At 41.5% G+C, this 27,536-nt stretch overlaps 1 protein-coding gene across 7 annotated transcripts in view; it reads left to right on the top strand.

Annotated features, from left to right (window-relative positions):
- ATP11C (ATPase phospholipid transporting 11C) overlaps nucleotides 1-27,536 on the top strand; it is a 170,262-nt gene that overhangs the window by 67,704 nt on the left and 75,022 nt on the right. For all 7 annotated transcript variants that reach the window (XM_049644381.1, XM_049644377.1, XM_049644376.1 and 4 more), the window contains exons 2-5: nucleotides 10,951-11,070; nucleotides 17,499-17,588; nucleotides 20,122-20,202; nucleotides 22,472-22,579. In XM_049644381.1, coding sequence (XP_049500338.1) covers nucleotides 10,951-11,070; nucleotides 17,499-17,588; nucleotides 20,122-20,202; nucleotides 22,472-22,579 — 399 coding nt within the window. The remainder of the gene's footprint in view (nucleotides 1-10,950; nucleotides 11,071-17,498; nucleotides 17,589-20,121; nucleotides 20,203-22,471; nucleotides 22,580-27,536) is intronic.

The raw sequence follows: 27,536 nt of genomic DNA, 5'->3' as shown, positions 1-27,536 counted from the left end.
GAAGTTGTTTACACCCTGGATGCCGGGACATGAAGTCCGGCCTATTTTATCAGAAGAACAAACTGTCTCCCTTGGGTAACAGGCACATTTGAGGAGGAATCTGTTTTTTCACATGTAAAGGTTACCATTAAAAGCAGGTGACACTGTGGTGCTTTAAATGGGCATCCTTAAAGCCCCCAAAAGCTAATGTACTTTTTAGCGTACCAAAATTAGCACCCTTAGGACACACGCGTCTTTCCCTGGTCTTTGTGACTTTTCATGTTTCCTTTATTTTTCTCTCCTTTTCTACTTTGAAGCTCACGAATACATTTCATCCTGAATACATTATCTTCTCAAGTGTATTGGTTTGTAAATTACTCTTTATCCTCAAGCGGATAATCTCTTTCCCACCCTTGAACCATTTTTTTGGTTTGTTTTGGCCCATGCCGAAGCCAGGTGGCAAATGGCAACAACATCCAAAACCACATTTCATGTTTTATTGCTAGAAATCTGGCCCCAACTCCCGTGTGTCCTTTTAGATTATTTAGCCAAGCTCTCCTTGCGTTACCTGGGAAGAAACCGATTCTGGGACTTCCCCAAGACACACACAGACTAATCGGGAGAAGGCAATTAGAACCAAGATCTCCTGGTTTCTTGCCTCTCATAATTAAGCCTCAGAAGCAGAAGCACCCACTTGGGATCATAGCCAAACACTTAATTTTCCTTATCTATTTTTGGCATACTCGGAGAGAAATTGTCACAAATTTAATAGTTATCTCACCTCATACTCTTGAGTGCTTTGCCGATATTCCTGATTGTGAAGAAGTAGGAAATAGAATAGCATTGCCCAGGAGGGGGGATTATACAAGCAGCCTTTCTCCTTCTCCGAGGAACCTCGTTATTGTCCCACGTAATGCAGTTTGGGAAACGTAGCGTGATGTAGTCTCATAGTCTTCCCAGTCCATCTTACGGTGGCATTTCTAGTTGGCACCACTTGAAGGCATATTAAAGTTTCACAAATCCATTTTTATGGTACACAAGTAATAATCCACACAAATAACACAATGAAGCCATAAAGCCATATTTATTTGATGTGGTCTTTCTTCCATACATACACTGAAAGGTTACATTATGTTTCAAACATATTGCTAATTTCTAGTCTTTTAAGCATGCTTTAGGAATAATTACAGGTCACCTGTTAAATTTATAGCAGCGCCCAGATCCAAAGCTTTTGGGGGGAGAGAAGGGAGATTTCGAGACCATATCAATAGTGTCAGTGCAGCCTCCCAGTGACCATGTGCTCTGCCACAGAGGGAGGGGTGATTTGCTGATTTTACATCCATGGGGTCAGATCAGCAGTTCCAAAGGACGAATGGCTTCTGTTATTGACAGCAGCCTCCAGGGGCCTCCTGGAGTGCCCTCACTTGTGGTCCGAGTGCCACCTGCCCTCTCCCTGACCAACTGTAGTCCTCTTTGTGCAGACGAAGGAACAGTGTTTTCAGCACCGAGCACTGTCTGCTAATGGGCCATAATTCACCATGCCGCACTTGGAGGGCTGACATCAGAATTGCCTGGGCCCCTGCTGTAGAGCCAGAAGCCTTCTTGCTATAAATAACGCATTTACACCCGAATTACGTTGAAGCCGTTGCCTGGTTGTGTGCTAACCCGGTTCCTGGAATTTCAGTCTTCACGTAGTTGGTTAGTATCTGCAAGCTTCATCCTCTTCTCAAGGAAATAGGCTTTCCGATCCTTTAAAGTGAGCCCTGGGTGTCTTGCTAATCCTACAGCAAGCCGTCTTTTAAGTTACGTGAACCTATTTTACTGTTAAAGGAAGCGGGGGCTCCCCTAACTAAGCCATAGGTGTGTGTATAATGTCGCTAACCATAGGTATCGACAATACTTCCCAGGGCCACGTCTTTATTGCTTCTTCTGTTCCCTCCAAACCTTGCCTTAAAAGCCATTGCCTACAGGGAAGGTGCTGTTTTCAAAGCACAGACTTCTTTAAGACGCTGTCATGTTTTTTTTTTTTTTTTCCTTAATGTTTATTTTTGAGCCAGCGAGCCAGAGCCAGAGCACGAGCGGGGGGAGGGGCAGAGAGAGGGACACCCAGAATCCGAAGCAGTCTCCTGGCTCCGAGCTGTCAGCACAGAGCCCGATGTGAGCCTCGAACTCACGAACTGCGAAATCGTGACCTCTGAGCCAAGGTCGGACGCTGAACTGACTGAGCCACCCAGGCGCCCCTAAGACACTGTAATTCGAGCCAAGAAGTTGCCGGGAGAACATGGTTGAATGGAAGGCTAGAAATACTTCAGTGAACAAGTGGCTACCTTCTGCGAGTCTTGAGTCACAGCTCAGAGCCCCCCCCCCCCCCCCCCCCCAGGTTATTTTCTTGGTTGTTCAGCTCAGCCATCCTCCATAATGGAATTTTGGGGTTTACCTGCCTCTTTTGTTGGGTATGTTAAAACAACAGCTATAGCCTGGATGTGCTGTTTAATTAATTACATTTACAACCTGGCCTTTTTTTTTTTTTTTTTTCTGGCTAGTTTGCTTTCTGTATGATATTTAACAATACCAGAGGGAAAAATGCATTCACTGGTTTCACTGGACATACTCCAGCATATATTTGAACTGTTAGACCTTTCTAGGGAACTTATTCTCACTTTAAAAAATAATGGTGCTATCATTGAAATGGGAGATAAAACCCTGTTCAGGACTTCAGGTACCTCTTCTACAATATATTTTTTTGCTCCAGCCAGGGTTTATTTTCTCTCTCCTTACACTGTAATGAGAATTCTTCTCTGGTGACCTAGAAAGTGATATTTGGATGAGAATTTGTCTCTTCTAGGTAGTGATATTGGTAAAGGCATTTTTCTCCCTAATATCCATCCAGGGGTTCTTTTCCTTGCTATTGTTAGGTGTTAGGTATTACTGTTTGCTGCTGAGATAAAACTTCCTTCCCTGTGAGATCTCTAAAACGTGAAGAAAATCTTCCAGCCTTGAGGGGCTTCTCCACAAAAACCATCTGCTAAGGCCATATATATATTTGGGTACACATTTCTGAAGCATTTCCGTCTCTCATGGTAGGGTATCCTAGAGAATATCTGCATTGTATCTCTTCCTCTTATACTGTTTACCTGCCTAGAACCCAAAGTTCAATTGACCTTTTGTCAAAAGTTTGGTTCTTAATTCCGCTTCTTGTCTTGGTCGGTCTGTCGTACGCATGGGTTAGAAAAGAACTCTACAAGATGAGAAAAATACTGTGTGGTGCAAGGGACTCATGTTTTTAAAGGATACTTTAAAGGCAAAAGCTCCAGAGGCAAATCAAGTGTTGGGAGAAGAGTAACAAGAAGATGTCCAATGGTGTGAAACAGAGGCCACGCCACCAGAACGCTGCTTCAGACTCTTAAGGAACAAAGCAGTCTCCTAGAACTTGCTTGGCCGCCTCCCTTGTAGGTACAGAAACTTGCAAGCCACAGTTGGCTGTCTTCCCAAACTCTGGGAAACTTTACAAGGATCACAGGGGGTGGGTACGAGTTGCTTGATAATCTGCAGCGTTTTCTCTGGGACTTAGCTGCCATTGTGCTAGCAGATTGTCGCGTGTCACAATGCAGATGGTCCCATCTTTCCCTCCTGCCTCTGAGGTTTGTGATCTATATTTTTACTCTGATCTCTTTGCAGCCAGGTCGGGCTTAGCAAGGTGATCAGCCAGCCTCACCGTTCCTATCCGTGGAAGTCCTATACCTCTCTATTTAGAGTTTGTAAGTTTAAGTGTTTGGAATGCAAGGTGATGTGAAAGTGAAAAGTAGCTTCTCAGGCCTTACCGACCTGTGTGCTCAGTTCATCTCTCGTTAAGTTTGTGTGCATATTGTCAGGCCCTAGTGTTAAGAGAAAGTCTGTCAACAAGGAAAGTGGAGTTGCTGATCCCCAGCCAGAACTTTAAGAACCTCATTGACTCTCTGTAAATGGAAGAATCTGAATCATGAAGAAAATTCTGTTAGAATCCTGAGTCACTAAATGCTTACGGCATTTTGATCTATCAATTATTAGCCATCCCGTAAGACAGCCGGATTTCCTCTTTAGAGCCGCATTTCTGTAGCCCTGAGGTCCTTGAAGTGAGGGCATGGTGGGAAGGGGGACCAGATGGAGAACACTTAGAATTGATTGCCCCTGATGACATTAAGCTGCTCAGTGGATCACATTTGGATAATCAAAGTCTAACTCTTGAGTTTCCCAACAAGGCTTTTTATGGAGGTCCTGAGGATTGTGGTTGCTGATTGAGGTTTTTGTTTTTGTGGGGTTTAATATCCGTTTCCTATAGCACATTCTGTTCACTTAAGTGTGCCGCCATCGGGTAATGCCTAACTAGAGACCATCTTTGTGACTAGGGATGTGCTGTAAATATTCAGTTGTCTTTTGGTCAGGTATTTGAGAGTTTGGGTTGATATGACCATCATTAAGCTTTAACGGCAAGAAGACATAAAATGTCTTGTCTTGGTCTGGCTTCACTACCTTTGGCAAAGGAGGGAGACAGCTTAATCACTTAAGAAGATGCAGTGAAAGCAAAATCTGAAAAGTGTGATTTTCAGGCTCCTTTTAGAGTTATGACTATAAATTACACATCGAGATTATTCTTCTTGGCTTGTTACAATGGAGTGGGCTTGGAAACCTCAGCAACGTGACCACTGAATACATTGTAGCAATTTTAACCTAGAGGCTTAATACGCTGGAAATGTTCCCTGGCAGCGTGGTGACCCCATCCCGGCACCTCCCCCTCCAGCCCTAGAACAGAAACACTGACTTTTAGGAGCATTTTAATAGATGCCTGAAATGTTGCTGAAACGCTAGTTCGTTCTTTCAATTTTGAGTTCATTTGGCCTTTTTAAGACTGATTATGCCGTTCAAAAATACTAGTGCTTCAGAAAGGAAAATAGCTTTGGGGCCAGGGTGCCGAGAACAGTTTTAAATCATTGCCAGGTTTTCAGAATTTTAATAATTCGTTTTTGTTCATTTGTGCGCAGCTACTTAACATTCGCTTTAGTAACTCACAAAGAGCAGTCTGATGACCAATAAAAATAATGGTGTAATTGCAAGGGACGATCTAAATAATTGATGGGAGATTAACCACATGCCAAATAAGTATTGAAGGAGAATCTCATTTTGTGAGCAGCTTAAACTGATTGGAGGGGGGGGGGCACTATTTGAGGGTTATTTGTATTCTTACCCTCTGGAAAGCAAATTGTTTAAATTATTATAATTACTTTAAAAACGTCGGGGCGCCTGGGTGGCTCAGTTGGTTAAGCATCCGACTTTAGCTCAGGTCGTGATCTCAGGGTCGCTGGTTCCAGCCCCGCCCTGCCTGGGACACAGAGCTTGCTTCAGATCCTCTGGCCCCGCCCATCCACCTCCCCCTACCCCTGGCCCCGCCCCCCGCCCCCAATCGCCCCGAATCGCCCCCAATCACGCCTGCTGGCAAGTGCATACTCACTCTCAAAAATAAATAAACTTTTTTATTTTTTAATGTAGGGTTATGGCTGGTGTACTAAAAACTTGTAGACTCTTAGTTAAGAGCGATCACTAATTCAAAGAGAAAGAGTCTGTAGCAGTTTTCACAGGCATGGGCTGCAAATTAGAGTTGCCACCTAGGGAGCTTCCCGAAAAATTAAATATTAAATAAAAGACCCAGGCATCGGTGTTGCATTTAAAGCCAACGTGTGGCCAGAATTAAGAACCACTGATCTGTGACTTCGTGAAAAATTTTAAGTCTGCAAACACCTGGAAAGGCCGGGGACATGAGCTGTTTTAGATTCTGTGCCAGGTTTTATAGTGACAGTCTTGTATCGAGGTCTCTATTTTCTCTCAGTTCTTATTGAGTAACTGGTCTAGAGGCAATCAAGACACAGATTATACTTTCAACAGCTTTCTATGTTTTATGAGTAGCAAAGGCATGGATTTTAAGATGGTACTAGTTGAATAACAGTGTCATTTAACTCTGATTTTTATTGAGACACGATGTTTTGGTATAAATTACTTACCTTTGTTTTTCCCTATAATATTCAGTTCATCCTATGGAGCTATAAATCAAGGGTACAAAAGGGTGGCGCTTTTATCTTGAGGAAAAGAATTGAATTGCTTTCTCTATCAGCCCATGTATTATTGATGCGCTTTTTAATATTTTTCCTTACTTTTTATTGTAGTGTATGATGTGTCATTAGAATAGAATCCGTGCCAGCACATTTCAGTTTTTTAAAATGCCATTTCTAAGGACATTTGGATGGGAAGCACTTCAACACAGGATGGACTGTTAATGAATTAAAATTCATCATGAGGTGGCAGGAATCATATCCTCCCACTCCACACTACATCGTGTGCCATCCCGAAGGGAGATTTTTTTTTTTTTTTTTTTTTTTTTTTTTTAATGATTCCCACTTGGAGTTTCTCTGCCCTCGCTAAGGCACCTACCTTATTCACAGTCACAGGAACTAAAACCACTACATTGGCAGCAAGCGGAAAATTACAGTGAATTTACACATGAGTTCAGCGCTGCCATTTTTATGCAAACTAAACAGCATTATAAGCTAGAGCAAATTCCACCAGAAATTGCAGGTTCTTCAGATTTGAGGGTGAAGCAGGCCTGGAAAAGTCCTATTTCAGCTTCAGCCCCAGTCCCAGGCAGCTGCAAACCCAAACCTGCCGGGGCTGAGGAGACTTTGCCCTTTTTTAAAAAACCCTCAGTAGACGTTATACAATTCCTCTCGGGCCCCGTTTTCATCATCTAACGATGATCACTGCCAGGACCACCCCGCCTCCCCCGCCCTCCCAAACCTACACAGCAGTTTCAATCCATTTTCTCCCAACTTCATAGACATAGAAGTCACGTAGGCCTTATTTGAAAGTGATCAGAGAGATAATGCATGGGGAAAGCTCTTAGTAAAACCGAAAATGCCACTCACATGTAGGGAATTCATAAAAATATGACAGACCTCAGAAATTGTGTTATGCTTGTCCCTGCCTTTTGTTCTCTGGAATGCTATTAACTGCCAGAGAAGAAAGGTGAAGACCATTCAGAAGTGGGGAAGTACTAGTTTATTTTTGTTTTAAGTTAATAAGTGGCCACTGTTAACCAAGGGGAACAATGTATGTTGGCAGTGCAGGAGACATCCTGCTTCACTGACCCTCGGCCTTTCCTTTTTCCTCTTCCTCCTTTCCCATTGGTAGAATGGTCTGAAAACTGGCATAAAAGGTAACTCTTCTTATTTACTCTACCGTCGTGTCTTGGTTGCATGAAAAACTAACCAACCAGACAAATATTAAAGGTCGTAAATTGCAGTGTGTATATGTACTTGACAATTTCTGTAATTCAAATAAGTCTGTACATTATAAGGTTCGGGTCTGTTGTAGAGACTGAGCGAAGACTAACTTACAATGGAAGGTCAGGGTAAGGGTGAATCAGAATGAGCTAGACTTTAGCAAGGTGTACTCGCTCTTTTTTTTTTTTTTTAATGTTTATTCATTTTTTGACAGAGAGCGAGCACAAGTTGGGGAAGGGGAGAGAGAGAGAGAGAGAGAGAGAGAGAGAGAGAGAGAGAGAGAGAGACAGAATCTGAAACAGGCTCCAGGCTCTGAGCTGTCAGCACAGAGCCCCACATGGGGCTCGAACCCACGAAGGGTGAGATCATGGTGAGATCATGACCTGAGCCACCCAGGCGCCCTGTGGTGTACTCCCTTTCTGTTTACAATTTGCAAAATGGATATTATGGAAAATTTAGTGCTCTTCTCAGTAGTCTGTGTCAGACCCTGTATATTACAGTTGCAAACAAAGAAGTCAGTCCCTGAATCAAAATGTATATAGCTCCCATTCTGATAAAGGTATTGTTTACCGTCTTCCAGGAACTGTTGGGTCTTATAATGCCCTGTCTTTGGGCAAGTGGGTAAGTGGCTATGCTGCCTAGCACGGATACTGACTGACTTTTTCCAGATTGCCATGGGTAGAGATTCTGTTAGCCCATGCCAGGGTAGATTTCCAGAAGTTGCCCTGTTTATATACAGCTTAAATCTCTCCTACTTCAATTTATCCCAATACTTTTTGATTGATTCCCTACAGAGTTTGAAAGCAGTATCCCACTAAATAATTATTTAATAAGCTGAAATGAAAATAATGAGTCAAGAGGTCTTACTTATACTTTGGGGTGATCTTTACTTTAAAAAATTTTTTTTAGTGTTTATTTTTGAGAGAGAGAGAGAGAGAGACAGAGCATGAGCAGGGGAGGGACACAGAGACAGAATCTAAAGCAGACTCCAGGCCCTGAGCTGTCAGCACAGAGCCCAACGCGTGGCTCAATCCCATGAACCGCGAGATCATGACCTGAGCTGAAGTGAGATGCATAGCCGACTGAGCCACATAGGGGCCCCGATTTTTACTTTTTTAATTGAAAAAAATAATAATTTTCCCTATAATATCAATATAAGATACAAAAATTCAGATCGAAATGCATCCTTTGGGTGACATTTGGAGAACTTTGCAAGCTCTAAGTAATCTTGCTTTAAAATGATTATTTTGGGGGTCAAGGATAGGAAGGGGAATCTTTGTGCCTACCTACTTTGAGTGCTGGGTGTTGTATTATGTAAGTGACGAATCACTAAATTATGCTCTTGAAACCAGTATTACACTTTATGTTAACTAACTAGAATGTAAATAAAAATTTGAGACAAAAAAATATAATGGAAATACATACGTGGATATTGGTTCCTGTCTTTTTTTTGACTTAAAGATATGGTTGTCTCAAACACGATAATATAGTACCATCAAAGGAGACTATCCCCAATTTGTATAAGAAAATGTATTACCCTGATTTAAGATAAGAAGCCAGGAGCCAGTAGCGGCCTGGCAGTTCGACTGGGGAGCGGTGGGGGCTGCTGGGAAAGATGGTGCCGGAGGGCGTGGCCCACATCGCCAAGGCATCGTGCAGGTGCAGCTTCCACCATATCGAAAGTGGCTCCCTGGCCTGAGAACATTACCAGGATCACCCAGCTCGCTGTTGCAGTTCTTGCCTTTCCTTAGTGTACTTTTCACCACTTGGCTACGTTGCAATTGGTCCATTCCTCCCGGAGGATAAAAACGACGGAAGGATAGCTTGATTAATCTTAAAATACAAAAGGAAAATCCCAAAGTGGTGAATGAAATAAACATTGAAGATTTGTGTCCTACTAAAGCAGCTTACCATAGGCGATGGCGTTCTAAACCTTTCCTGCCTGTGATGGTTCACATAAGAAACAATGAAGTGACAGGAGGTAATGTGGGTCCGCTGATACTGAAGAAGAAAGAAGTATAAGAGGAATGAATTAGGATTGGATTCAGTTGTGCGCTGTTGTAAAGTCTTCTAACAGTAATATTTTTTTCATTCTTTGTACATAGAAGATCTTTGAAATGGTGGTCTTAATCATTGCTCTTGGTTGAGTATTTCTGCCAATTTATCTTGTGCTTCTGTTCGATACTTTGTATATTCAAACAGTCATTTATATAGAAATTAAATTGTACAATCCTTTCGTTCTTACTTCAGTGTATCTTCCTAAATAAAACCACCACTCTTGGTTTTAATTAACTAAGAAAAATCTAAGTTTTTGGCAATGGGTCCAAAGCGATTCCTTTGAATATCAATATTTTTAATAGCGTCTATCCGTGAAATTTTTCTCCCTACACTGTTAAATGTATTCTTTTTCAGTCCTCTTCTGTTTTGACCATTTGAAGTGATTTTTTCTCTTTGACCTTCCACACTCCTTTCTTTTCCAATCAATAAGAAAAACATTGTTCTAAAGAATTACTTGAGTTTGCAAAGAGATAAACGCTTTGCTTTATAAAGATTGTGTCTGAGAACTAGGAATATCCCAGTTTCAAAAAAGACATGAACTAGATATAGAAAGTTCCAAAAAGGAACCGTTATGTACCTTACAAAAGATTTGTTTACTTTACAGAAGGCCTGTGTGTGTGTGTTCCCGGGTGTGTTTTGTATGTGTATCTTCTTCAACTCTTTGACTCAGTGACGTGGGATGGGGTGGCAAGAATACTTATACTAAACTCATGAGCTGCTGCATTTGAAGGTCAATTAAAAGTAAACATACAAAATGATAAATCGTTCAGTGTTCAAAACAGTATACATTTTTCTCTTTATAACAGTGTAAGCCAATAAAACCTGAAATGCAAAAGGTTTGCAAAATAAACTTCCTGGAGAATCTTTAAAAAAACAAAAAAACAAAAAACCCAACAGAGTAAAGCCTCAGTGAAAGAAAAGGGTGAGGTAAAATGGAGCTCAACCTTAGAACTTCTAGATTCAGCAAATCTACTTCTAAAAAACATAGAAGCGGCATTAGAGACATATCGTGTGAAATGGGACTTTTTGACAGTAGGCTCTGAGAAATCACAAAGGATGTCTTTCCTGTAAAGCCAAAGAAGTAACAACTTCTCTTTGTAGAAGTCGTTGGTCATCATTTAAGACAGCCATTCTGTTTCTCTATACTTACAAGTAATTATTTTGTGTTTAGAAGTGATTTGCCCTCTGCTTTGGACTCTCGGATACGAAATTGACAAGATTGCCCTCAGTCATTGTATGATAAATATTCCCAGTCTGACCTGTTCTAAGTGAGTGCGTTGCTTTAATGGTGATGGTTGAGATTCTATGGAAGAAAGAAAAATGGCAGGAAAAATACTGTTCCTCTGGAATTTAGAAAAATTTAAACATTTTCGAATTGCCGTGTTGGCCTCAGAACTGCTGTCTCAAGCAGCACTCGTACTAATCTTCACTAAGTCAGCGACTCAGCCTAGTGGACTTTGAGTAGCCTAACAAGGTTTTTTCCCCTCTTTAGTACTTGGTCTCTCTAGCTTGTGATGAAGCGTGCCTAGGCAAGAATTCTGAGCTCTATAGAAGCATGGAGAAATGTGATAAGAAACTGACTTTTCCCCCCCTTTCTCTTGGTCAGTGTGCTGGAGAAGAGAAAAGAGTTGGTACACGCACAGTGTTTGTTGGCAATCATCCAGTTTCAGAAACAGAAGCTTACATTGCACAGAGATTTTGTGATAATAGAATAGTCTCATCTAAGGTAAGTTGTTTTTTTAATTCAATAGATATATATAGTGATTCATATAGTGAGCCAGATCATGCACTTACTTATGCCTCCAAGGAAGCCGGTGTATGTATTTATATATGCATACGTGGATGTGCACTTAAACACCGTCTAGCAACCACCCAAAGGCTGGTTTTGTTTGGGGTTTTTTTAAAGCATCATTTTGTCTTGTTACAGCTGACATATTATTCACTAGCCTTCCATTATTATTCATAGTGCCTGTTGATTCTGCATATTAAAACTTTAAGCCTTAAAGGGTGCTAAAAGTGGGAATTATTTACTTGCCCAAAGCTTCCTGAATTGCTCTTAAAGTGGATGGAAGAGGCTATAAATAATTTACGTTCTTTTGGAGGGTGCTATCCTGGAATGACATTTATATTTCTCTGTTCCACTGCCAAGCTCCTCGAGTACGCTCCTGGGTCCTAAAGGGTATGTTCTGCTCAGCACATTGCTGGAACAGTTAAGAGTTCAGTCACTGTAGCTATGTCACCATTTGAATAATCATCTTCCTTCAGCATCGTCTAGTGCTAAGAGCTGTGACCTGCAAGTCTTAAAGACATGTTTAAATTCCGGCCTGACCATTTACTAGCTGTGTGACCTTGGCCAAATTAATCTCTTGAGTCTAAATGTCCTCATCCATGAAATGGAGCTAATGCTCCATATGTGAAAGCCCCCTTTATACTTCCTAGTACGCAGTTGTCCTCATTCTACTAATATTAGTTCGCTAATCTTGACCTTGGGAACCAGGTTAGGTACTAGGTGCTAGATGGCAGATAATTGATAGATTCACAGTTGAGAATCTTCCCTACTTCTTTGTGTAGCCTGGCAAGGCAGTTCTAAAATGTTAGTGACAGTTGGATCGCTGCAAGTTTGCCAACACCTAGGACCTGAAACAAAATTATGCCCTTTCTTTAAAAAGGTAACATTTAGGGGCACCTGGGTGGCTCAGTCGGTTGAGCTCAGGTCATGATCTCGCAGTTCGTGGGTTCGAGCCCCACGTGGGGCTTCTGCGCTGACCGAACAGAGCCTGCTTGGGACATCCTCTGTTTCCCTCTCTTTCTGCTCCTTCCTTGCTCACGCACACGTGCTCGCTCTCTCTTTCTCAAAAATGGATAAACGTTTAAAAAAAATGAACATTTAGTTTTCAAATACACGTGATTTTTCTTTACGTGGTGATGCAGTACAGATTATGCTTTTTTTTTTTTTTTTTTTTAAGTTTACATATTTATTTTGAGGCGGAGAGAGGGAGAGAGAGAAGCCCAAGGAGGCTCCACGCCATCAGCCCAGAGCCCGACACGGGGCTCAAACTCATGAACCGTGAGATCATGCATGACCTGAGCTGTGAGCAAGAGACACTTAACCGACGGCCACCCAGGCGCCCCCGTAGTATTATACTTAGATTATACTTACATAGGGGATTAACATGTAAAATGTGTACAGAATGAGTGAAAACTGTGTTGGCCTAATGAGCCTGTATCTACTAGCCTATAGAACATTCTGAGTATATTTGGATAAAATGTCTTTCCTGTTCATCTTTAACCTTAGGGCAGAAAATTTATCCTCAGCCAGAAGTTTTCATACTTGCGCAGGATAGGGAACAGTCCTTTGACTGAAAATTGTATCTCACCCTATAGTATCCAAGATAACAGTAGTAGTCCTTTGACTCAGACTCCTGGGCTTCTAAAACTGAAAGATCCTGAGAGATTATCTGTTCACCTTGCTGACTTTACAGACAAAGAAAACAAATGCAGAGAAATTAAGTTAGTGCCATGGTCACCAAGCAGAGTTAGGCGAAAGGCAGGAGCAGACCTGCTTTGTAAGGACTGGTCGCTCTGAGTGAAGAGCCCTTTTCACATCATTGTACCACGGGGGCTCCTTTCTCGGTTTTCTCTCTTATTGTTTTTTTGGGTTTTTTTTTATAAATTTTTTTAATGTTTGTATTTATTTTTGAGACAGAGAGAGACAGAGTATGAGCGGGGAGGGGCAGAGAGAGAGGGAGACACAGAATCCAAAACAGGCCCTGGGCTCTAGGCTCTGAGCCGTCAGCACAGAGCCGGACGCGCGGGGCTCGACCTCGCCAACTGCGAGATCATGACCTGAGCCAAAGTTGGACGCTCGACCGACTGAGCCACCCAGGTGCCCCGTCTATTTTTTCTCTCTTATTACGCATCAAGTAAAATATGAAATAGTTTCTAGGAAATTATTTTTCATAGTGTTTAATGTGGAAGATGCTAATGTAACACACTGATGGTAAAGTCACCTTCATTAAACGAGCGATAACCATTTTGGTGTAGTATACTTGTGATTTCACATTCTAAAAGAACTATAAGACTCCCATCTAATTGTCAAATCTTTTTGTATTTACTATAATATTTTTCATATTTTATCTAGCTTCAGTTTTGCCAGTTGGCAAAACAATGCATTAGGATTTTTTTTTTTTTTTTAATTTTTAATGTTTGTTTATTTTTGAAAGAGACAGACAGATAGTAGGGGAGGGTCACAGAGAGAGGGAGACACAGAATCCAAGCAGGCTCCAGGCTCGGAGCTGTCAGCACAGAGCCCGACGCGGGGCTTGAACTCACGAACCACGGGATCATGACCTGAGCCGAAGTCAAACCGACTGAGCCACCCAGGCACCCCAGGATATTTTTTTTAAATAGTCAAGAGCTCATGGGGCAAATAAAGATTGTTTCTGAACAGGTTTGCATATATATCTCTGTAGTGTACATATGTATTAGAAATCAGAGTAAAGAAGTGAACATTTCTGCATTGAAACACAACCCAGCTCTCTTTTCTCTGTAAATATTACGTGTTTGCAATCTTTCTAGATTGCTGATCATTATAACTGATGTGCTTTTTTTTTTTTTATAAAAGCTCCAGAGCAGAAAAAGAGGAGTTGACAGTATACTAACTTCAGAAAAAGAATGACATCTTTTTTTTTATCATTTTATTCATTCATTCATTCATTCATTCATTTTTAATTTTTTTTTTTTTAACGTTTATTTATTTTTGAGACAGAGAGAGACAGAGCATGAACAGGGGAGGGGCAGAGAGAGAGGGAGACACAGAATCTGAAACAGGCTCCAGGCTCTGAGCTGTCAGCACAGAGCCCGACGCGGGGCTCGAACTCACGGACCGTGAGATCATGACCTGAGCCGAAGTTGGACGCTTAACCGACCAAGCCACCCAGGCGCCCCCATTCATTCATTTTTAATTGACATCCAAGTTAGTCAGCATACAGTGCAATAATGATTTCAGGAGTAGATTCCAGTGATTCATCCCCTACGTATAATACCCAGTGCTCATCCCAACAAGTGTCTTCCTTAATGTCCCTTCCCCATTTAGCCCATCCCCCCACCCACAGCCCCTCCAGGAACCCTCATTTGTTCTCCATATTTATGAGTCTCTTCTGTTTTGTCCCCCTCCCTGTTTGGATATGATTTTTTGCTTCCCTTCCCTTATGTTCATCTGTTTTGTATCTTAAATTTCACATATGAGTGAGGTCGCATGATACTTGTCTTCTGACTGACTTATTTCGCTTAGTATAATACCCTCTAGTTCCATCCATGTTGTTGCAGACGGCAAGATTTCATTCTTTTTCAATCAGAAAGGTTTAGAAGATTAAGATTTCATTCTTAATACAATGAATAATTATAAGAGAATAGCTTACGGTGTAGTGGTGAAGAACTTCGTCCTTATAGACAGAAGGCCTGGGTTTGAAGTTAAAGGAAGTCATCGAACTTTTCTGTGTCTCAGTTTTCTTATCTATCAAATGGAGATATTAACGGTAGTTACCGCAGAGGATTGTGGCGAGGATGAGAGAAAGGAATCCACAGAAAGCCCTTAAGCCCCGCGCTTGGCCTATGGTAACTCAGTAACTCAGTCTCCATAACTCAGACTCAGTAGATGGTAGCTGGTATTGTTATTCATGTTTCTGTGATGAGTATTACTGCATTCCGAGAAGTACTAGTGATTTCCTCACTCTCATGGGTTTTGCTTGTGTGGCGTGCTCTCTCGTTAGAAGAGGCCTTTCGGTCCATTCTGGAGAGAACACTATTTTCACAATGTGAACTTTTCCTTCTTCACGTGCCTTTTGGCTGCTTATATGTTTCACCAGAATCTTTTAGTTGAAGAAATGTACAATTTGTAGAATACATTACCTGCCTTCCAGCTTTGTAGCAAGTGTTGATTTCCTTCTTGAACCTTTCGGTAATAAGAATAACTTTGTCCTAATGGGTGCTTTTTGTTTGTTAACAAATGACATCAGTAATGTCAGTGTAACACCGGGAATAAGTCTTATTAACACAGGAACACTGAAGAGAAACTTTGACCTGGTTTAAATTTTTCCTAATAAAGTTAGTGTTCCTTTCTTCTTCGGGGAACACAATACTTTTCTTTAGAAAAACCTGTTCTCTGCAGCCTTCCTACTTGATTTTAATACAATCAGCAAGAACCTTTGGGAATCACCAGAATTTTGTAGCTGGGATGAAATTTGGAAATCCCCTTCTGTAGCAAAAGGAGCATTGATTGCATCCTGCTAGGATCTTTAGAATCTTTAGTTTTCACTATATTTTTCCATCATACTTTTTTTTTTTTTTTTTTCCTTTAAAAACCCTGAGCTTTGATCTTGGAGGCACTTCAGTGGGTTAAGAATCAGTGAGCTCGGGGTGCCTGGATGGCTTAGTTGGTTAAGTGTCAGACTCTTGGTTTTGGCTCAGGTCACGATCTCACGGTTTTGGGAGTTGGAGCCCCATATCGGGCTCTATGCTGGCAGTGTGGAGCTTGCTTGGAATTCTCTCTCTCTCTCTCTCTCTCTCTCTCTCTCTCTCTCTGCCCCTCCCCCACTCGCACTGCCTCTGTCTCTCTCAAAAATTAAAAAATTTAAAAGATCATTGAGCTCTTTGTAGGCTAAATGGCTGATGGGCATTAAGGAGGGCGCTTATTGGGATGAGCGCTGGGTGTCAAATGTAGGTGATGAATCACTGGGTTCTACTCCCGAAACCAAAACTATACTGTATGTTAACGAACTTGAATTTAAATAAATACATTTTTTTTAAAAAAAAGAAAGAAAGGAAAAAAAAGAATCAGTGAGCTCCACGTAACTCTTTGAAGGCATGCCCAAGGTTAAATTTAGAACTCCTGTGTGAAAGACTCTTGGATTAAAGTTTCAAGCCTAAAATTACACTAGCATTCTCCCTTATTTTAAAACTCAGAATCAGTAGAATTTATTAGACATCTCTTTGAATCTTTTCAGACTCCCTGGACAGTGCCTTTTTAGCTAAAGTTATTAAATCCTGGGGCACCTGGGTGGCTCAGTCAGTGAAGCGTCCAACTTCGGCTCAGGTCATGATCTCACGGTCCGTGAGTTCGAGCCCGGCGTCAGCTCAGAGCCTGGAGCCTGCTTCAGATTCTGTGTCTCCCTCTCTCTCTATTCCTCCCCTGCTCGCACTCTGTCTCTCTCTCTCTCTCTCTCTCTCTCTCTCTCTCTGTCTGTCTCTCTCAAAAATAAAGATTAAAACAAATTTTTTAAAGAAAAAACAGAGTTCCTATGCTCTCAATACTGTTTTAAAAATAAACAATGAGGGGCGCCTGGGTGGCTTAGTCAGTTAAGTGTCTGACTTCAGCTCAGGTCATGATCTTACGGTTCATGGATTCAAGCCCTAAGTCAGGCTTTGTGCTGACCATGCACAGCCTGTTTGGGATTATCTCTCCCCCCCTCCCCTCCCCTCCCCCATTTGCGCGAGCGCTCTCTCTCTCTCTCTCTCTCTCTCAGAGTGAATAAATAAACCAAAAAATTAAATAAATAAAGTGAAAGCCCTCTATGCCTCAGGGTTATGTGTATACCTCGGCTGTCATGGAGGTTGGGAGGTACTAATAGGGACAGAGTTTACATTGGTGACAATGGTCCAGACTCCAGTCGTTAGCTGAGCCAGAGCAATTAATTTGTTCATTCATTCATTCAGCTAATTTATTTAGTGTCTACCTTGTGTCTGTAGGTGTCGGGGGAAAAAGTAATAAAAAGACAAATGAAAAGCCTGTCCTTATAGAACTCATTGCCTACTGAGGGAGAAACTTTAATAATAAATGCACGCATATATACTTATTCATTGTAACGAGTTTTTATCGAGGAAGTATAGGATGATATGAGAGCACCTAACGAGGAGCCTAATGTAGATCAGGTCAGGGAAGGCTGAGGTTGGAGACTAGATGGCCCAGTTGTAACGCTCAAAGTGAAAACTTCACTTCTCCTGTATGCCTCTAAGTGTATGCTTCTTTGTATGTGTGAGGTTTGGGTTTTAAATGTGCTTTCAAAGTGTCTTGATAATCTGACCCCTATGAGTCATTATTAGGGTTTTTCAAGTTTCCTTTCTAATCATACTCTTTTTATTTTTACTCCCATACAGTATACACTTTGGAACTTCCTCCCAAAGAATCTGTTTGAACAGTTTAGAAGAATTGCAAATTTCTATTTTCTCATCATTTTCCTTGTACAGGTAAGAGCTCCTCTCTTAGAAACTTAATCACTTCAAACAGATTCTCAATCCATTTGTAATTTTCAAATGTCCCGTGACCAAAAGATGTTTCAGGGTTTGTTTTAATAAGATACTTTAGGGGCTCCTGGGTGGCTCCGTCTATTAAGGATCTGACTCTTGATGTCAGTGCAGGTCATGGGATCGAGCCCCACGTCAGGTGTTGTGCCTGCTTGGGATTCTTTCTCTCTACCTCTCTCTCTGCCCCTCCCCTACTCACGCTCTCTGACTCTCAAATAAATAAATTTAAAACTAAGACTTTTTAAAATACTAATATTACATTTCAAGATTAATATGATTTTATATATTTCTAAAGTAGCATTTTTACTTAGAAAACCTGTTAAAAAAAAAAAAGAAAGAAAACCTGTTGAGAATTTGTTACTTTCTTTAAAAGCTTTCATTGATTTCCTATCTTTGTTCATCCTAGAAGGACATATATTGTGTGCCGTTAATTTCAGTGCCATATACCAAAATCAAAACTGTTCAAATTAATAGTTTTACTTTGTTGAGCACCAGCTTCAGCTTAATTGGAAGTTTATCCTTTTTTCTTTGTGATTATCAGGTTTGCTCTTCCTCATTCATTTACTTTTAAGTGTGAAAGCCTGGCAGACTTGATCTTCTCTGTGTTCCTGCTGATGTTTTATGTTTAAAATTTTAGACCTCTTACGTTGCATTCTCCATCTTTAAGTCTATGAGCTATCAAAAGTTTTCCCTCGCCAAGATTACCCCCAGGAAATTTTATTACAGTAAGGGAATTTTTTTTTTCCTCATTTCATTTTTCAAACGAAGCAGAAACATCCCAGTGAAATCGCTCAAATGCCTTGTTAATGGAAAATGCTTCTGTTTATCCACTTTGAGGCTTTGAGTAAATGGTACTGTAATTTAATTTAGCTCTGCTACTTAAAACTAATCTGGGTTATGCTATGGGAAAGAGCTAATTTCAGCCTTAAATGATGGGGCATTTGAAAAGGAGCTCCTTTAGATCCACAGTAAGATATCTTACAGGACAGCATGAAATCAACGGCAGAAAAAGCTTGAAGAATCCTTCCACGTGGTACACAGCACAGTTCTGTTGGATTCGGTGGATGCGTACCAAGCACCTACCGTGCGCCTCGCAGTGATTCTAGCAAATAGATGCAAATCAAGATAGGACTTTTCTATCCTTAAGGAATTTTCGTTACAGCCAAGAAGACAGTCCTGTATTCCTCTAATTTAATGCAGTACAAGTCATAAAAGTAGCCTGGGCAACATCTTACAGGGATACGTTGGAAGTTAATATGTCTTTCTGACCAAAAGGAGCTTAAGAAGGCTTCAGTGCGTGGATGATATCTGAACTAAGCCTTGAAAGACCAGAGCGAGTTTACCTGGTGAAGAATGCCAGACTGGTATCTCAGGGTGGGCCTGAGGGCACAGAGCCACATGAAAGCCTATGGCTGTGACTCAGGGTATGTGGCAGAGACAAGCCCGTGGTGGGGATCAGAGATGAGATTGGGGGGCAGATTAGAGATGGTGGGGGGCAGAATGAACTCCTGGTCCTCTGTCCCTCAGATCTAGTTGGCTTTCAGTATTCCTTTGTTTCGGTGAATGACGACAGCATCTACCCAGCCATGTTAACCAGAAACTTGGAAGATCTCTTTAATCGCCCCTGACAAGAAATTCTTCGTTAATCCCTAAATACCTCTGGAGGTTCGTTCCACGTGTACCTTCGGCCACCCTTATCCAGGCCAACATCTTTTACTTGGATTATGGCAGCAGCCTGCTAAGTGGATTCCTTGCCTTCTCTCCTGTTCCCTTCCGTTCCGCTTGCCTCAAATGAGGGAGAATGATCTCTCCAAAATGTAGTTCTGTTCACGGGACCTCTCCTTGCCTAAAAGCTTCCGTTATTTCCCAGTGTGGGGTAAAGCATGAACTCTAGCCTAGAGGGCCCCTCCTGGTCTTGCCTCTGTCTCCCTCTGCAGCGGCCATCTCACACCACACTCTTGCCGCTGGCTTCCTTACACTCCCTCCGACCACGGAGCCTTTGCATATGCTGTTCACTGTGCCTGAAAGCCCATCCTTCATCTAGTTCGTTTCCGCTTACTCTTTAGGTCTCAGCGTCTCGCTTGTTTCAACGTCTGGTTTTCCTGTCAGCTGCCACCTTTAGGAGGGCAGGGACTGTTCTCTATCTTATTAAAAGCGACATCTGTATGTAGAGCGTAGCCCCTTAGAGCCCAGGGGCTGAAAGGAGGGTGCTTAGCAAATGGATGGTGAATGATTGGTTGTATTTCACTGAAGGAGTTAATCTAAGGTGGACTGAAAGCGAAGCCTGAATTTAGAACTGTTATCTTCAACTAACTGCTGTGCGGATTGCTTTTGTTTTGATGAGCGTTAATACTCACCCTGCTGCCGGAATGTGTCTTGTCTGTCCTTTTTGCCTGAAATGGATGCAGCAGGTACGTCCCGCGTGCACGCAAATGGCCTGTTTTCATTTCACGTCCAACTGAATTTCTTTCCCTAGGTCACGGTAGACACGCCAACGAGCCCCGTTACCAGTGGACTTCCGCTTTTCTTTGTTATAACTGTTACAGCCATCAAGCAGGTAAATTTCTCATTCACAATTACGCGTGCATTTCACTCCTGTCTGGTGTGCATTTTCTTGTCAAAGTTCCTTTTTCATATTTATCTGGAGTGGGCAGTATCCTTGATGGATTCAGTTTATATTTGGTCCCTGTCGAAACCATGAAAATGACCGGAAGGTACGTCTTTAATTTCGTTTGCCCATTTGCTCCTGAGTATTCGTGTGGGGGGTTGTAACCCGAAAAGAAAGTCGGGAGAAGGTACAGCTCAGTCAGGAAATGAGAGACGAATTTTTCCAGTGTGGTATATCTTTATCCGAAAAATTCCCATTCTAGTGAATTTTTTGCTGTCGTCGCCTAAAGCAGAGAACTCGATAACACAAATGTTTTATATGTGTTATGTTCCCCGATGCTGCCGAAGTGGGTGGTGGGAGAGGAGACTTTTATTCTTGTTTGTCATCAAAGCCGACGATTGCCATGGTTTCTGATGCTGATGTCTTTGAAGTATTTTGAGCATTTTGTACGATTGTCCCTTTGAAAACTTCCACATGAAATTGAAAGTGGAAATGGGAAACTGGAGGTGAAGAGTGGGGTGGCAGTGTTTATCAGGCCCTGGGACAGTCCGTAGGACCTGGCTAATTGCAAACATACTTCTAGACAGTACTTATCAAAGAGCTCTAAAACTTACCCTAAAGAACTTCAGAAATGAAGGTCTGCTTAATGGTATTTGGAACAAGGTTACCGGTCCTCTTAGGGGTTATCTGGCCTTTTATCTTCCCTACCAGGAACTGCAAGAATATTTTATCAAGTGTCTGGTTGCTAAATAAAGACATTTGGAATGTTCTTTCCCTTAGGCTGTTAGGATTATTTTCTTTAACATCACAGAATTGCCAGTTCCAAGAATAGCTTGCACGGTTTACAAAAGCTCTTACTGATTCATTTTACTCCCTATACTAGTTCACATTGGGGCCTTTCTTTCCTCACTGACATCACAGAAGGTACCGTCGGAAGTGATAGCCTAGCATTGTCATAAAGAGGGACAGAACAGGAATGAATATAGCGCTGGGGAAAAAAGGGAAGGCGATCAAGAGATTTTTTTTTTTTTCAAACAGTTATATTTGAAAAGGTACAGACATTATTATAAAGAAAAAAAGGAGAAGAGGTCATGCTCCAACAAATGCACATCCTCTTTCCTTAGTTCTTTTGGCTTAAATTTACTTCATACAAAAACCCAACGAAAAATGAGCCATTAGACCTTTCCCTGATTACTTTTAACTCTAAAAGATGAACACCAATTTATAGTTTCCTTTACCACCAAGTCAGTGGAGAGGTTTAACTGTTGAAGTTCAAACCTTATCATAGATTCTCTGCCAAAAGAATCCGATCTTGCCTTTTCTGTTCTCTATCCCTGGGAAAGAATTCTATTTCCTCAGAGATGGTCACTCCCAACAATCTACTGTAGAGGGATATATTTAAGCGGTTAGGTCTGTAAGAAAATAAAACCCAGGGGGGAAAGATTGTCAAATTAAAAAGTAAGGAAATTGGGGCACCTGGGTGGCTCAGTCGGTTAAGTGTCCAGTTTTGGCTCAGGTCGTGAGATCGAGCCCCGTGTCAGGCTCCAATATGAGCGTGGAGCTGGCTTGGGATTCTCTCTCTCCCTCCCTCTCTGTCCGCCCCCCCCCCCCCCCCAAATAAATAAACATTTTTTAGAAAAGGTAGAGAAATTAGCACTAACTTGAATAAGAGTAGAATCAGAAGAATAAGTCATAGTCCTTCACATATTACGGTTCTGATGCCTGTGTTTTCACGGATACTCATCTATGGAATGGCGAAACCTTTTAACACAGTAAAGCTATTTACCGAAGGGGTGTTTTGAAAGCGTATCTTAGTTTTGCTGTAAAAATATACAGTGTTGTCTCTTTAGCAGAGATTAGCAGAGATCTGAGTTGAGATTAATATTATAATCTCAACTGGTGACTCAGGGAAGGGGGTTATAGAAATTTATTAAGAATTTCTATGAGGGGCGCCTGGGTGGCTCAGTCAGTTAAGCATCTGACTTCGGCTCAGGTCATGATCACACACTCCGTGAGTTCGAGCCCCGCGTCGGGCTCTGTGCTGATAGCTCGGAGCCTGGAGCCTGCTTCAGATTCTGTGTCTCCCTCTCTCTGACCCTCCCCCCCCATTCATGCTCTGTCTCTCTCTGTGTCAAAAATAAATAAACATTAAAAAAAATTAAAAAAAAAAAAAAGAATTTCTCTGTGAGCTTGACTATAGTTATTTTTATCCCCTTAGGGATATGAGGATTGGCTGAGACACAGAGCTGACAATGAAGTCAACAAAAGCACTGTTTACATTATTGAAAATGCAAAGCGAGTGAGAAAAGAGAGTGAAAAAATCAAGGTACGTTTGTAGTTCGTTCTTCTTCTTCTTCTTTTTTTTTTTTTTTTTTTTTTAGTCATGTTATATTTTCAGTATTTTAAAATGTACAATTTAGCAACATGTAGTACATTCACACCGTTGCGCAGCCGTCCACACTATCTGGTTCCACAACCTTTTCATCGCCCTAAAATGTCGCCCCCATCGGCAATGCGTAGTTATGCCACATGTCCTCCCTCTCCCAGGCCCTGGCCACCACTAATCTTCTTTCTGTCTCTATGGATGTATCTATATCCATGGATGGATGGATGGATGGATGGATGGATATGGATGTATTTACATTTCCTATAAATGGAATCATACGCCGTGTGGCCTTTTGTGTCTGGCTTCTCTCACTTCATGTAATGTTCTCGAGCTCTATTCTTGTAGCATATATTAGTAATTCTGATTTTTATGGCTAATATTCCATCACACGGCTCTACTCTCTTTTCTTTACCCGTTCGCCAGTTGATGGACATTTGGGGTTCTTTCCACCTGTTTGCTATTATGAACATTGCCGGTGTGAGCGTTCGCGGACAAGTTTTTGTTTGAACACCTGTTGTCAGTTCTCTGGGGTATCGACCTGTTGTCAATTCTCTGTCAATTCTCTACCTAGGAGTAGAATTGCCAGGTGACAGGGTAGGTCCGTGTTCAACTTTTTCGTGAACCACCAAGCTGTTTTGCACAGCAGCTGTACCGTTTTGCATCCCGCCAGCGATGTACGAGAGTTCCATGGTATTATTTTTATCACCTAATGAGACCCCTGTCAGGAAGATTTTAGACTCCCCCACATCGAAGAGTATTTTTTGTTCCCAGCAGATTTTATTTCAGTTAATAATAAACATTACTTTTGAGAGTTTTAGGTTCGCAGCAAAATCGGGCGGGAAGCACAGAGTTCACGTACACGCCGTTTTCCCACACGTGCGCCACGTCCCTCGCCATCAGTACTCCATAGCGGCATACGTGTTGCAGTCCATGAACTTACACCGGCACATCATTATCACCCGAAGCCCACAGTTTATGTTAGAGTCCGCTCTTGTTCGACATGGCGTGACCTCAGACGAATGCCTGATGACAAGTACCCACCATCGTGATATCATACAGAATCGTTTCACTGCCCTCAACATCCTTTGTGCTTTGCCTCTTTATCCCTTCATCCCTCCCACGCCAGGTCTCCACTAGCCTTTTTACTCTCTCCGTAGTTTTGCCTTTTCCATAATATTAACACTGTTAGAATCACACACGGTATGTGTAGCCTTGTCAGATTGGCTTCCTTTGCTTAACGAGACGCGTTTAAGTTCACGCCCTGTCTTTTCGTGTCTCGATACGTCCTTCCTTGTTAGCACTGAATGATACGCCATTGTCTGGAGGTACCAGTTTCCCAACCATTCACCTTCTGAACGACACCTTTGTTGCTTCCGAGTCATGGCAATTATGAATCAGGCTGCTGTAAACATTTATGTGCAGGTTTTTGCATGGACCTGAGATTTTCATTTATTTGGGTAAATATCAAGGAGCGCGCCTACTGGATTTTATGGTAAAAGCATGTTTTGTAAGAAACTGCCAAGCTGTCCCCAAAGACGCTGTGCATGTTGCGTTCCCATCGGCAGTGAACAAGAGGTCCTGCTTGTCCGCATCCCGGCCAATGTTTGTCGTCAGTGTTTTGGATTTTGGCAGTTCTAATAGGTGTTTAGTGGCATCTCGTTTTTGTTTGAATTTGCATTTCCCGAATGATGTATGGTGTTCAACATGTCTTAATGTGTCCATGCCCTCTCGATATCTTCTTTCGTGAGGTTGTCTACGCAGGTCTTCTGTCCACTGTTTTATGGAGTGATCATTTTCTTATTGTTGAGTTTTAAGGTTTTTTAAAAAATATTTTGGGGCTGTCTCGGTGGCCCAGGTGGTTAAGTGCTGACTGTTGGTTTCGGCTCAGGTCATGGTTTGTGAGTTCGAGCCTCGTGTTGGGCTCCACGCTGACAGTGTAGAGCCTGCTTGGGATTCTCCCTCTCTCCCTCTCTCTCTGCCCCTCCCCTGCTCATGCTCGTGCTCTCTCTCTCTCTCTCTCTCTCCATAAATAAACTTCAAAAAAGAAAAAGAATACTCTATAGAAAAGTAAATAAAATACCCTGGATAATAGTCTTTTATCAGATATGTCTTTTACAAATATTTTATCCCAATCTCAAAGTATTATTTATTTTTTATTTCATTCTGTTATTGTGATTTAAAAAGCACATAACATTAAGTTGACCTTCTTAAGCATTTTTTTGAAGTGTAATCTCCATTTTATTTTTTTTCCAGAGAACAGTTTTTCTTCAGTCCTCAAAGACTCAGCTCCTTACATGGGCTTTGGTGGAGGTCGTGGGGCAGCACCCACGGGTCTAGATCAGGGTGGGGGTGTTTGGGCCTTCGGAGCCTCACGAGAGCGATCCCGGACTACCTTGCCGTGAATGGCAGAGCTCACACAGTAATGTAGTTGGACGTAAAGCTTGAGAAGCACATAGGCCTTAAAGACCCTTGCTTCAGAAATGTCCCTGACGGCAACGGCCTCTACTGCGTTGCACATAACGAACTTCGTAATGGCGTTGTCCTTGGGCACGCAATGAGTGCAGCGGCTTGTGGCCCTTTGCAGCGTTACCGTAATTCCTTCCTTTCTTGGTCATCTCGGAAGCAAGGACCCAAGAGAGCCATCCTAACCATTTTCTTTTTTAAGATTTTATTTTTTTAAATAATCTCTACACCCAGCGTGGGGCTTGAACTCACAGCTCTAAGATCAAGAATCACATGTTCCCTTGACTGAGCCAGCTTAACGATTTTTAAGTGCACACTTGCAATAGTGTTAAGTATATTCACGTTGTTGTACAACAAACCTCTAGAATCTTTTCACCTTGTAACGCTAAAACTTTATAACCACTAAACACTACCCCCTGCCTCCACCCCTTGCTAAACACCTTTCTACTTTCTGTTTCTATGACTTCGACTACTTTAGAGAAAGACTTCCCATGACTGAGTTCATACAGTATTTGTCCTTTTGGGACTGGCTTATTTGACTGGCATAATGTCTTCAAGGTTCATCCATGTTGGAACATATGACAGAAATCCGCCCCCCCCCCCTTTTTTTAAATAACTGATAATCAATTTATTAAAAAGGTTGATTTAAGCATCTGCAATGGTGACTTGCACCTCAACTCCTGGTTCAATACTAAGACTACATAATATTCCATTTTGTGCATATATTATATTTTCTTCTTCTTTTTTTTTTTTAAATATTTATTTGTTTGAGAGAGAGAGAGAGACAGAGAGAGAGACAGAGAGAGAGACAGAGAGTGTGGGGAAGTGGCCAGAGAGAGAGAAAGAGAGAATCCCAAGCAGGGAGCCCATCGTGGGGCTCTGTCCCATGAACTGTGAGATCATGACCTGAGCTGAAATCAAGAGCCAGACCCTTAACCAACTGAGCCACCCAGGCGCCCCTGCATTTTCTTCCACCTCTTAGCTATGTGAATAATGCTAGGACAAACACAAGTGTACAAATACACTTGAGATCCTGCTTTGAATTATGTTCGATATATACCCAGAGCAAAATACCCAGAAGCAAAATGTCTTAATCATGTGGTAATTCTAGTTTTAATTTTTTGAGGAACCTGCGTTCTGTTTTCCATAACAGATGTATCATTTGACCTTTGCACTTAGAGCGTACAAGGGTTTCAACGTCTCTGCCTCTCCGGCACTTGTTAATTTCTGTTCTTTTGATAGTGGCCATCCTAACGTGTGTGAAATCTCTCATTGTGGTTTCCATTTGTACTTCCCAAATGATTAGAGATGTGGAACACTCTTCATGTGCTTTTTGGCCACTTGTGTATCTTTTTTGGGGAAAGTCTATTCAAATCCTTTGCCCATTTTTTAACCAGGGTATTTGCATATTTGTTGTTGAGTTGTAGAAATCCCTTATATTTTCTGGATATTAGCTCTTTATCAGATACATGATTGCAAGTGTTTTCTCCCATTCCATAGGTTACCTTTTCCTTGTGTGATTGTTTCCTTTGGTACAGTTTTTAAGTTTGACGTATTCCCATTTCTAACGTTGTATGTCCAAGAAATCATTGCCAAACCCAGTGTCCTGAAGCTTTTTCCTGATGTTCTTGTAGGAGTCAAAGAAGTTTAGGTCTTACATTTAGGTCTGTGATTCATTTTGAATAATTGTTGTATATGGTGTAAGGTAAGAGTCAAACCTCATTGTTTTGCATGCAGGAACAGCATTTATTGGAGAGACTGTCCTTCCCTTGCATAGTCTTGGCACCCTCGTTGAAAATCACTTGGCCATATGTGCAAAGGTTTATTTGTGGGCTCTCTCTTCATTGGTCCATATATTTGTCTTTACACCAGTACCATACTGTCTTAATTATTGTTGCTTTGTAGTATGTTTTGAAATCTGGGATTGTGAGGACTCCCCAAGTTTGTTTTTCCTTTTCAACAGTGTTTTGCCTATTTGGGGTCCTTTGAGATTCCATATGATTTTAGGATTTTTTTTTTCCATGTCTGCAAAAAAATGTCTTGGCATATTGATACGAATTCCATTGAGCCTGTCATTGCTTGAATAATGCAAGCATTTGAACAAGCTTAAATCTTCTAATTCATGAACATGAAATGTCTTTCCACTTATTTTTATTATCTCTGATTTCTTTTAGCAATGCTTTGTAGCTTTCCTTGCGCAGGCCTTTAACTCTTTGGTTAAATTTATTTCTAAATATCTTCTCTTTTTTTCTTAAATTTTTATTTAAATTCCAGTTAGTTAACATACAGTGACTATTTTATCTTTTTTGATGCTATTGAAAATGAGATTGCTTTCTTAATTTCCTTTTTGGATTGGTCATTGTTAGTGTATAGAAGTACAACTGATTTTGAGTGTTGGTTTTATATCCTGCAACTTTGCTGAATTCACTTACTA

Source organism: Panthera uncia, chromosome X (genome assembly GCF_023721935.1).
Source record: "Panthera uncia isolate 11264 chromosome X, Puncia_PCG_1.0, whole genome shotgun sequence".
NCBI classification, from domain to species: Eukaryota; Metazoa; Chordata; class Mammalia; order Carnivora; family Felidae; genus Panthera; species Panthera uncia.
The sequence above is the reverse complement of the archived record's forward strand: the minus strand, read 5'-3'. Positions and strand labels throughout refer to the sequence as shown.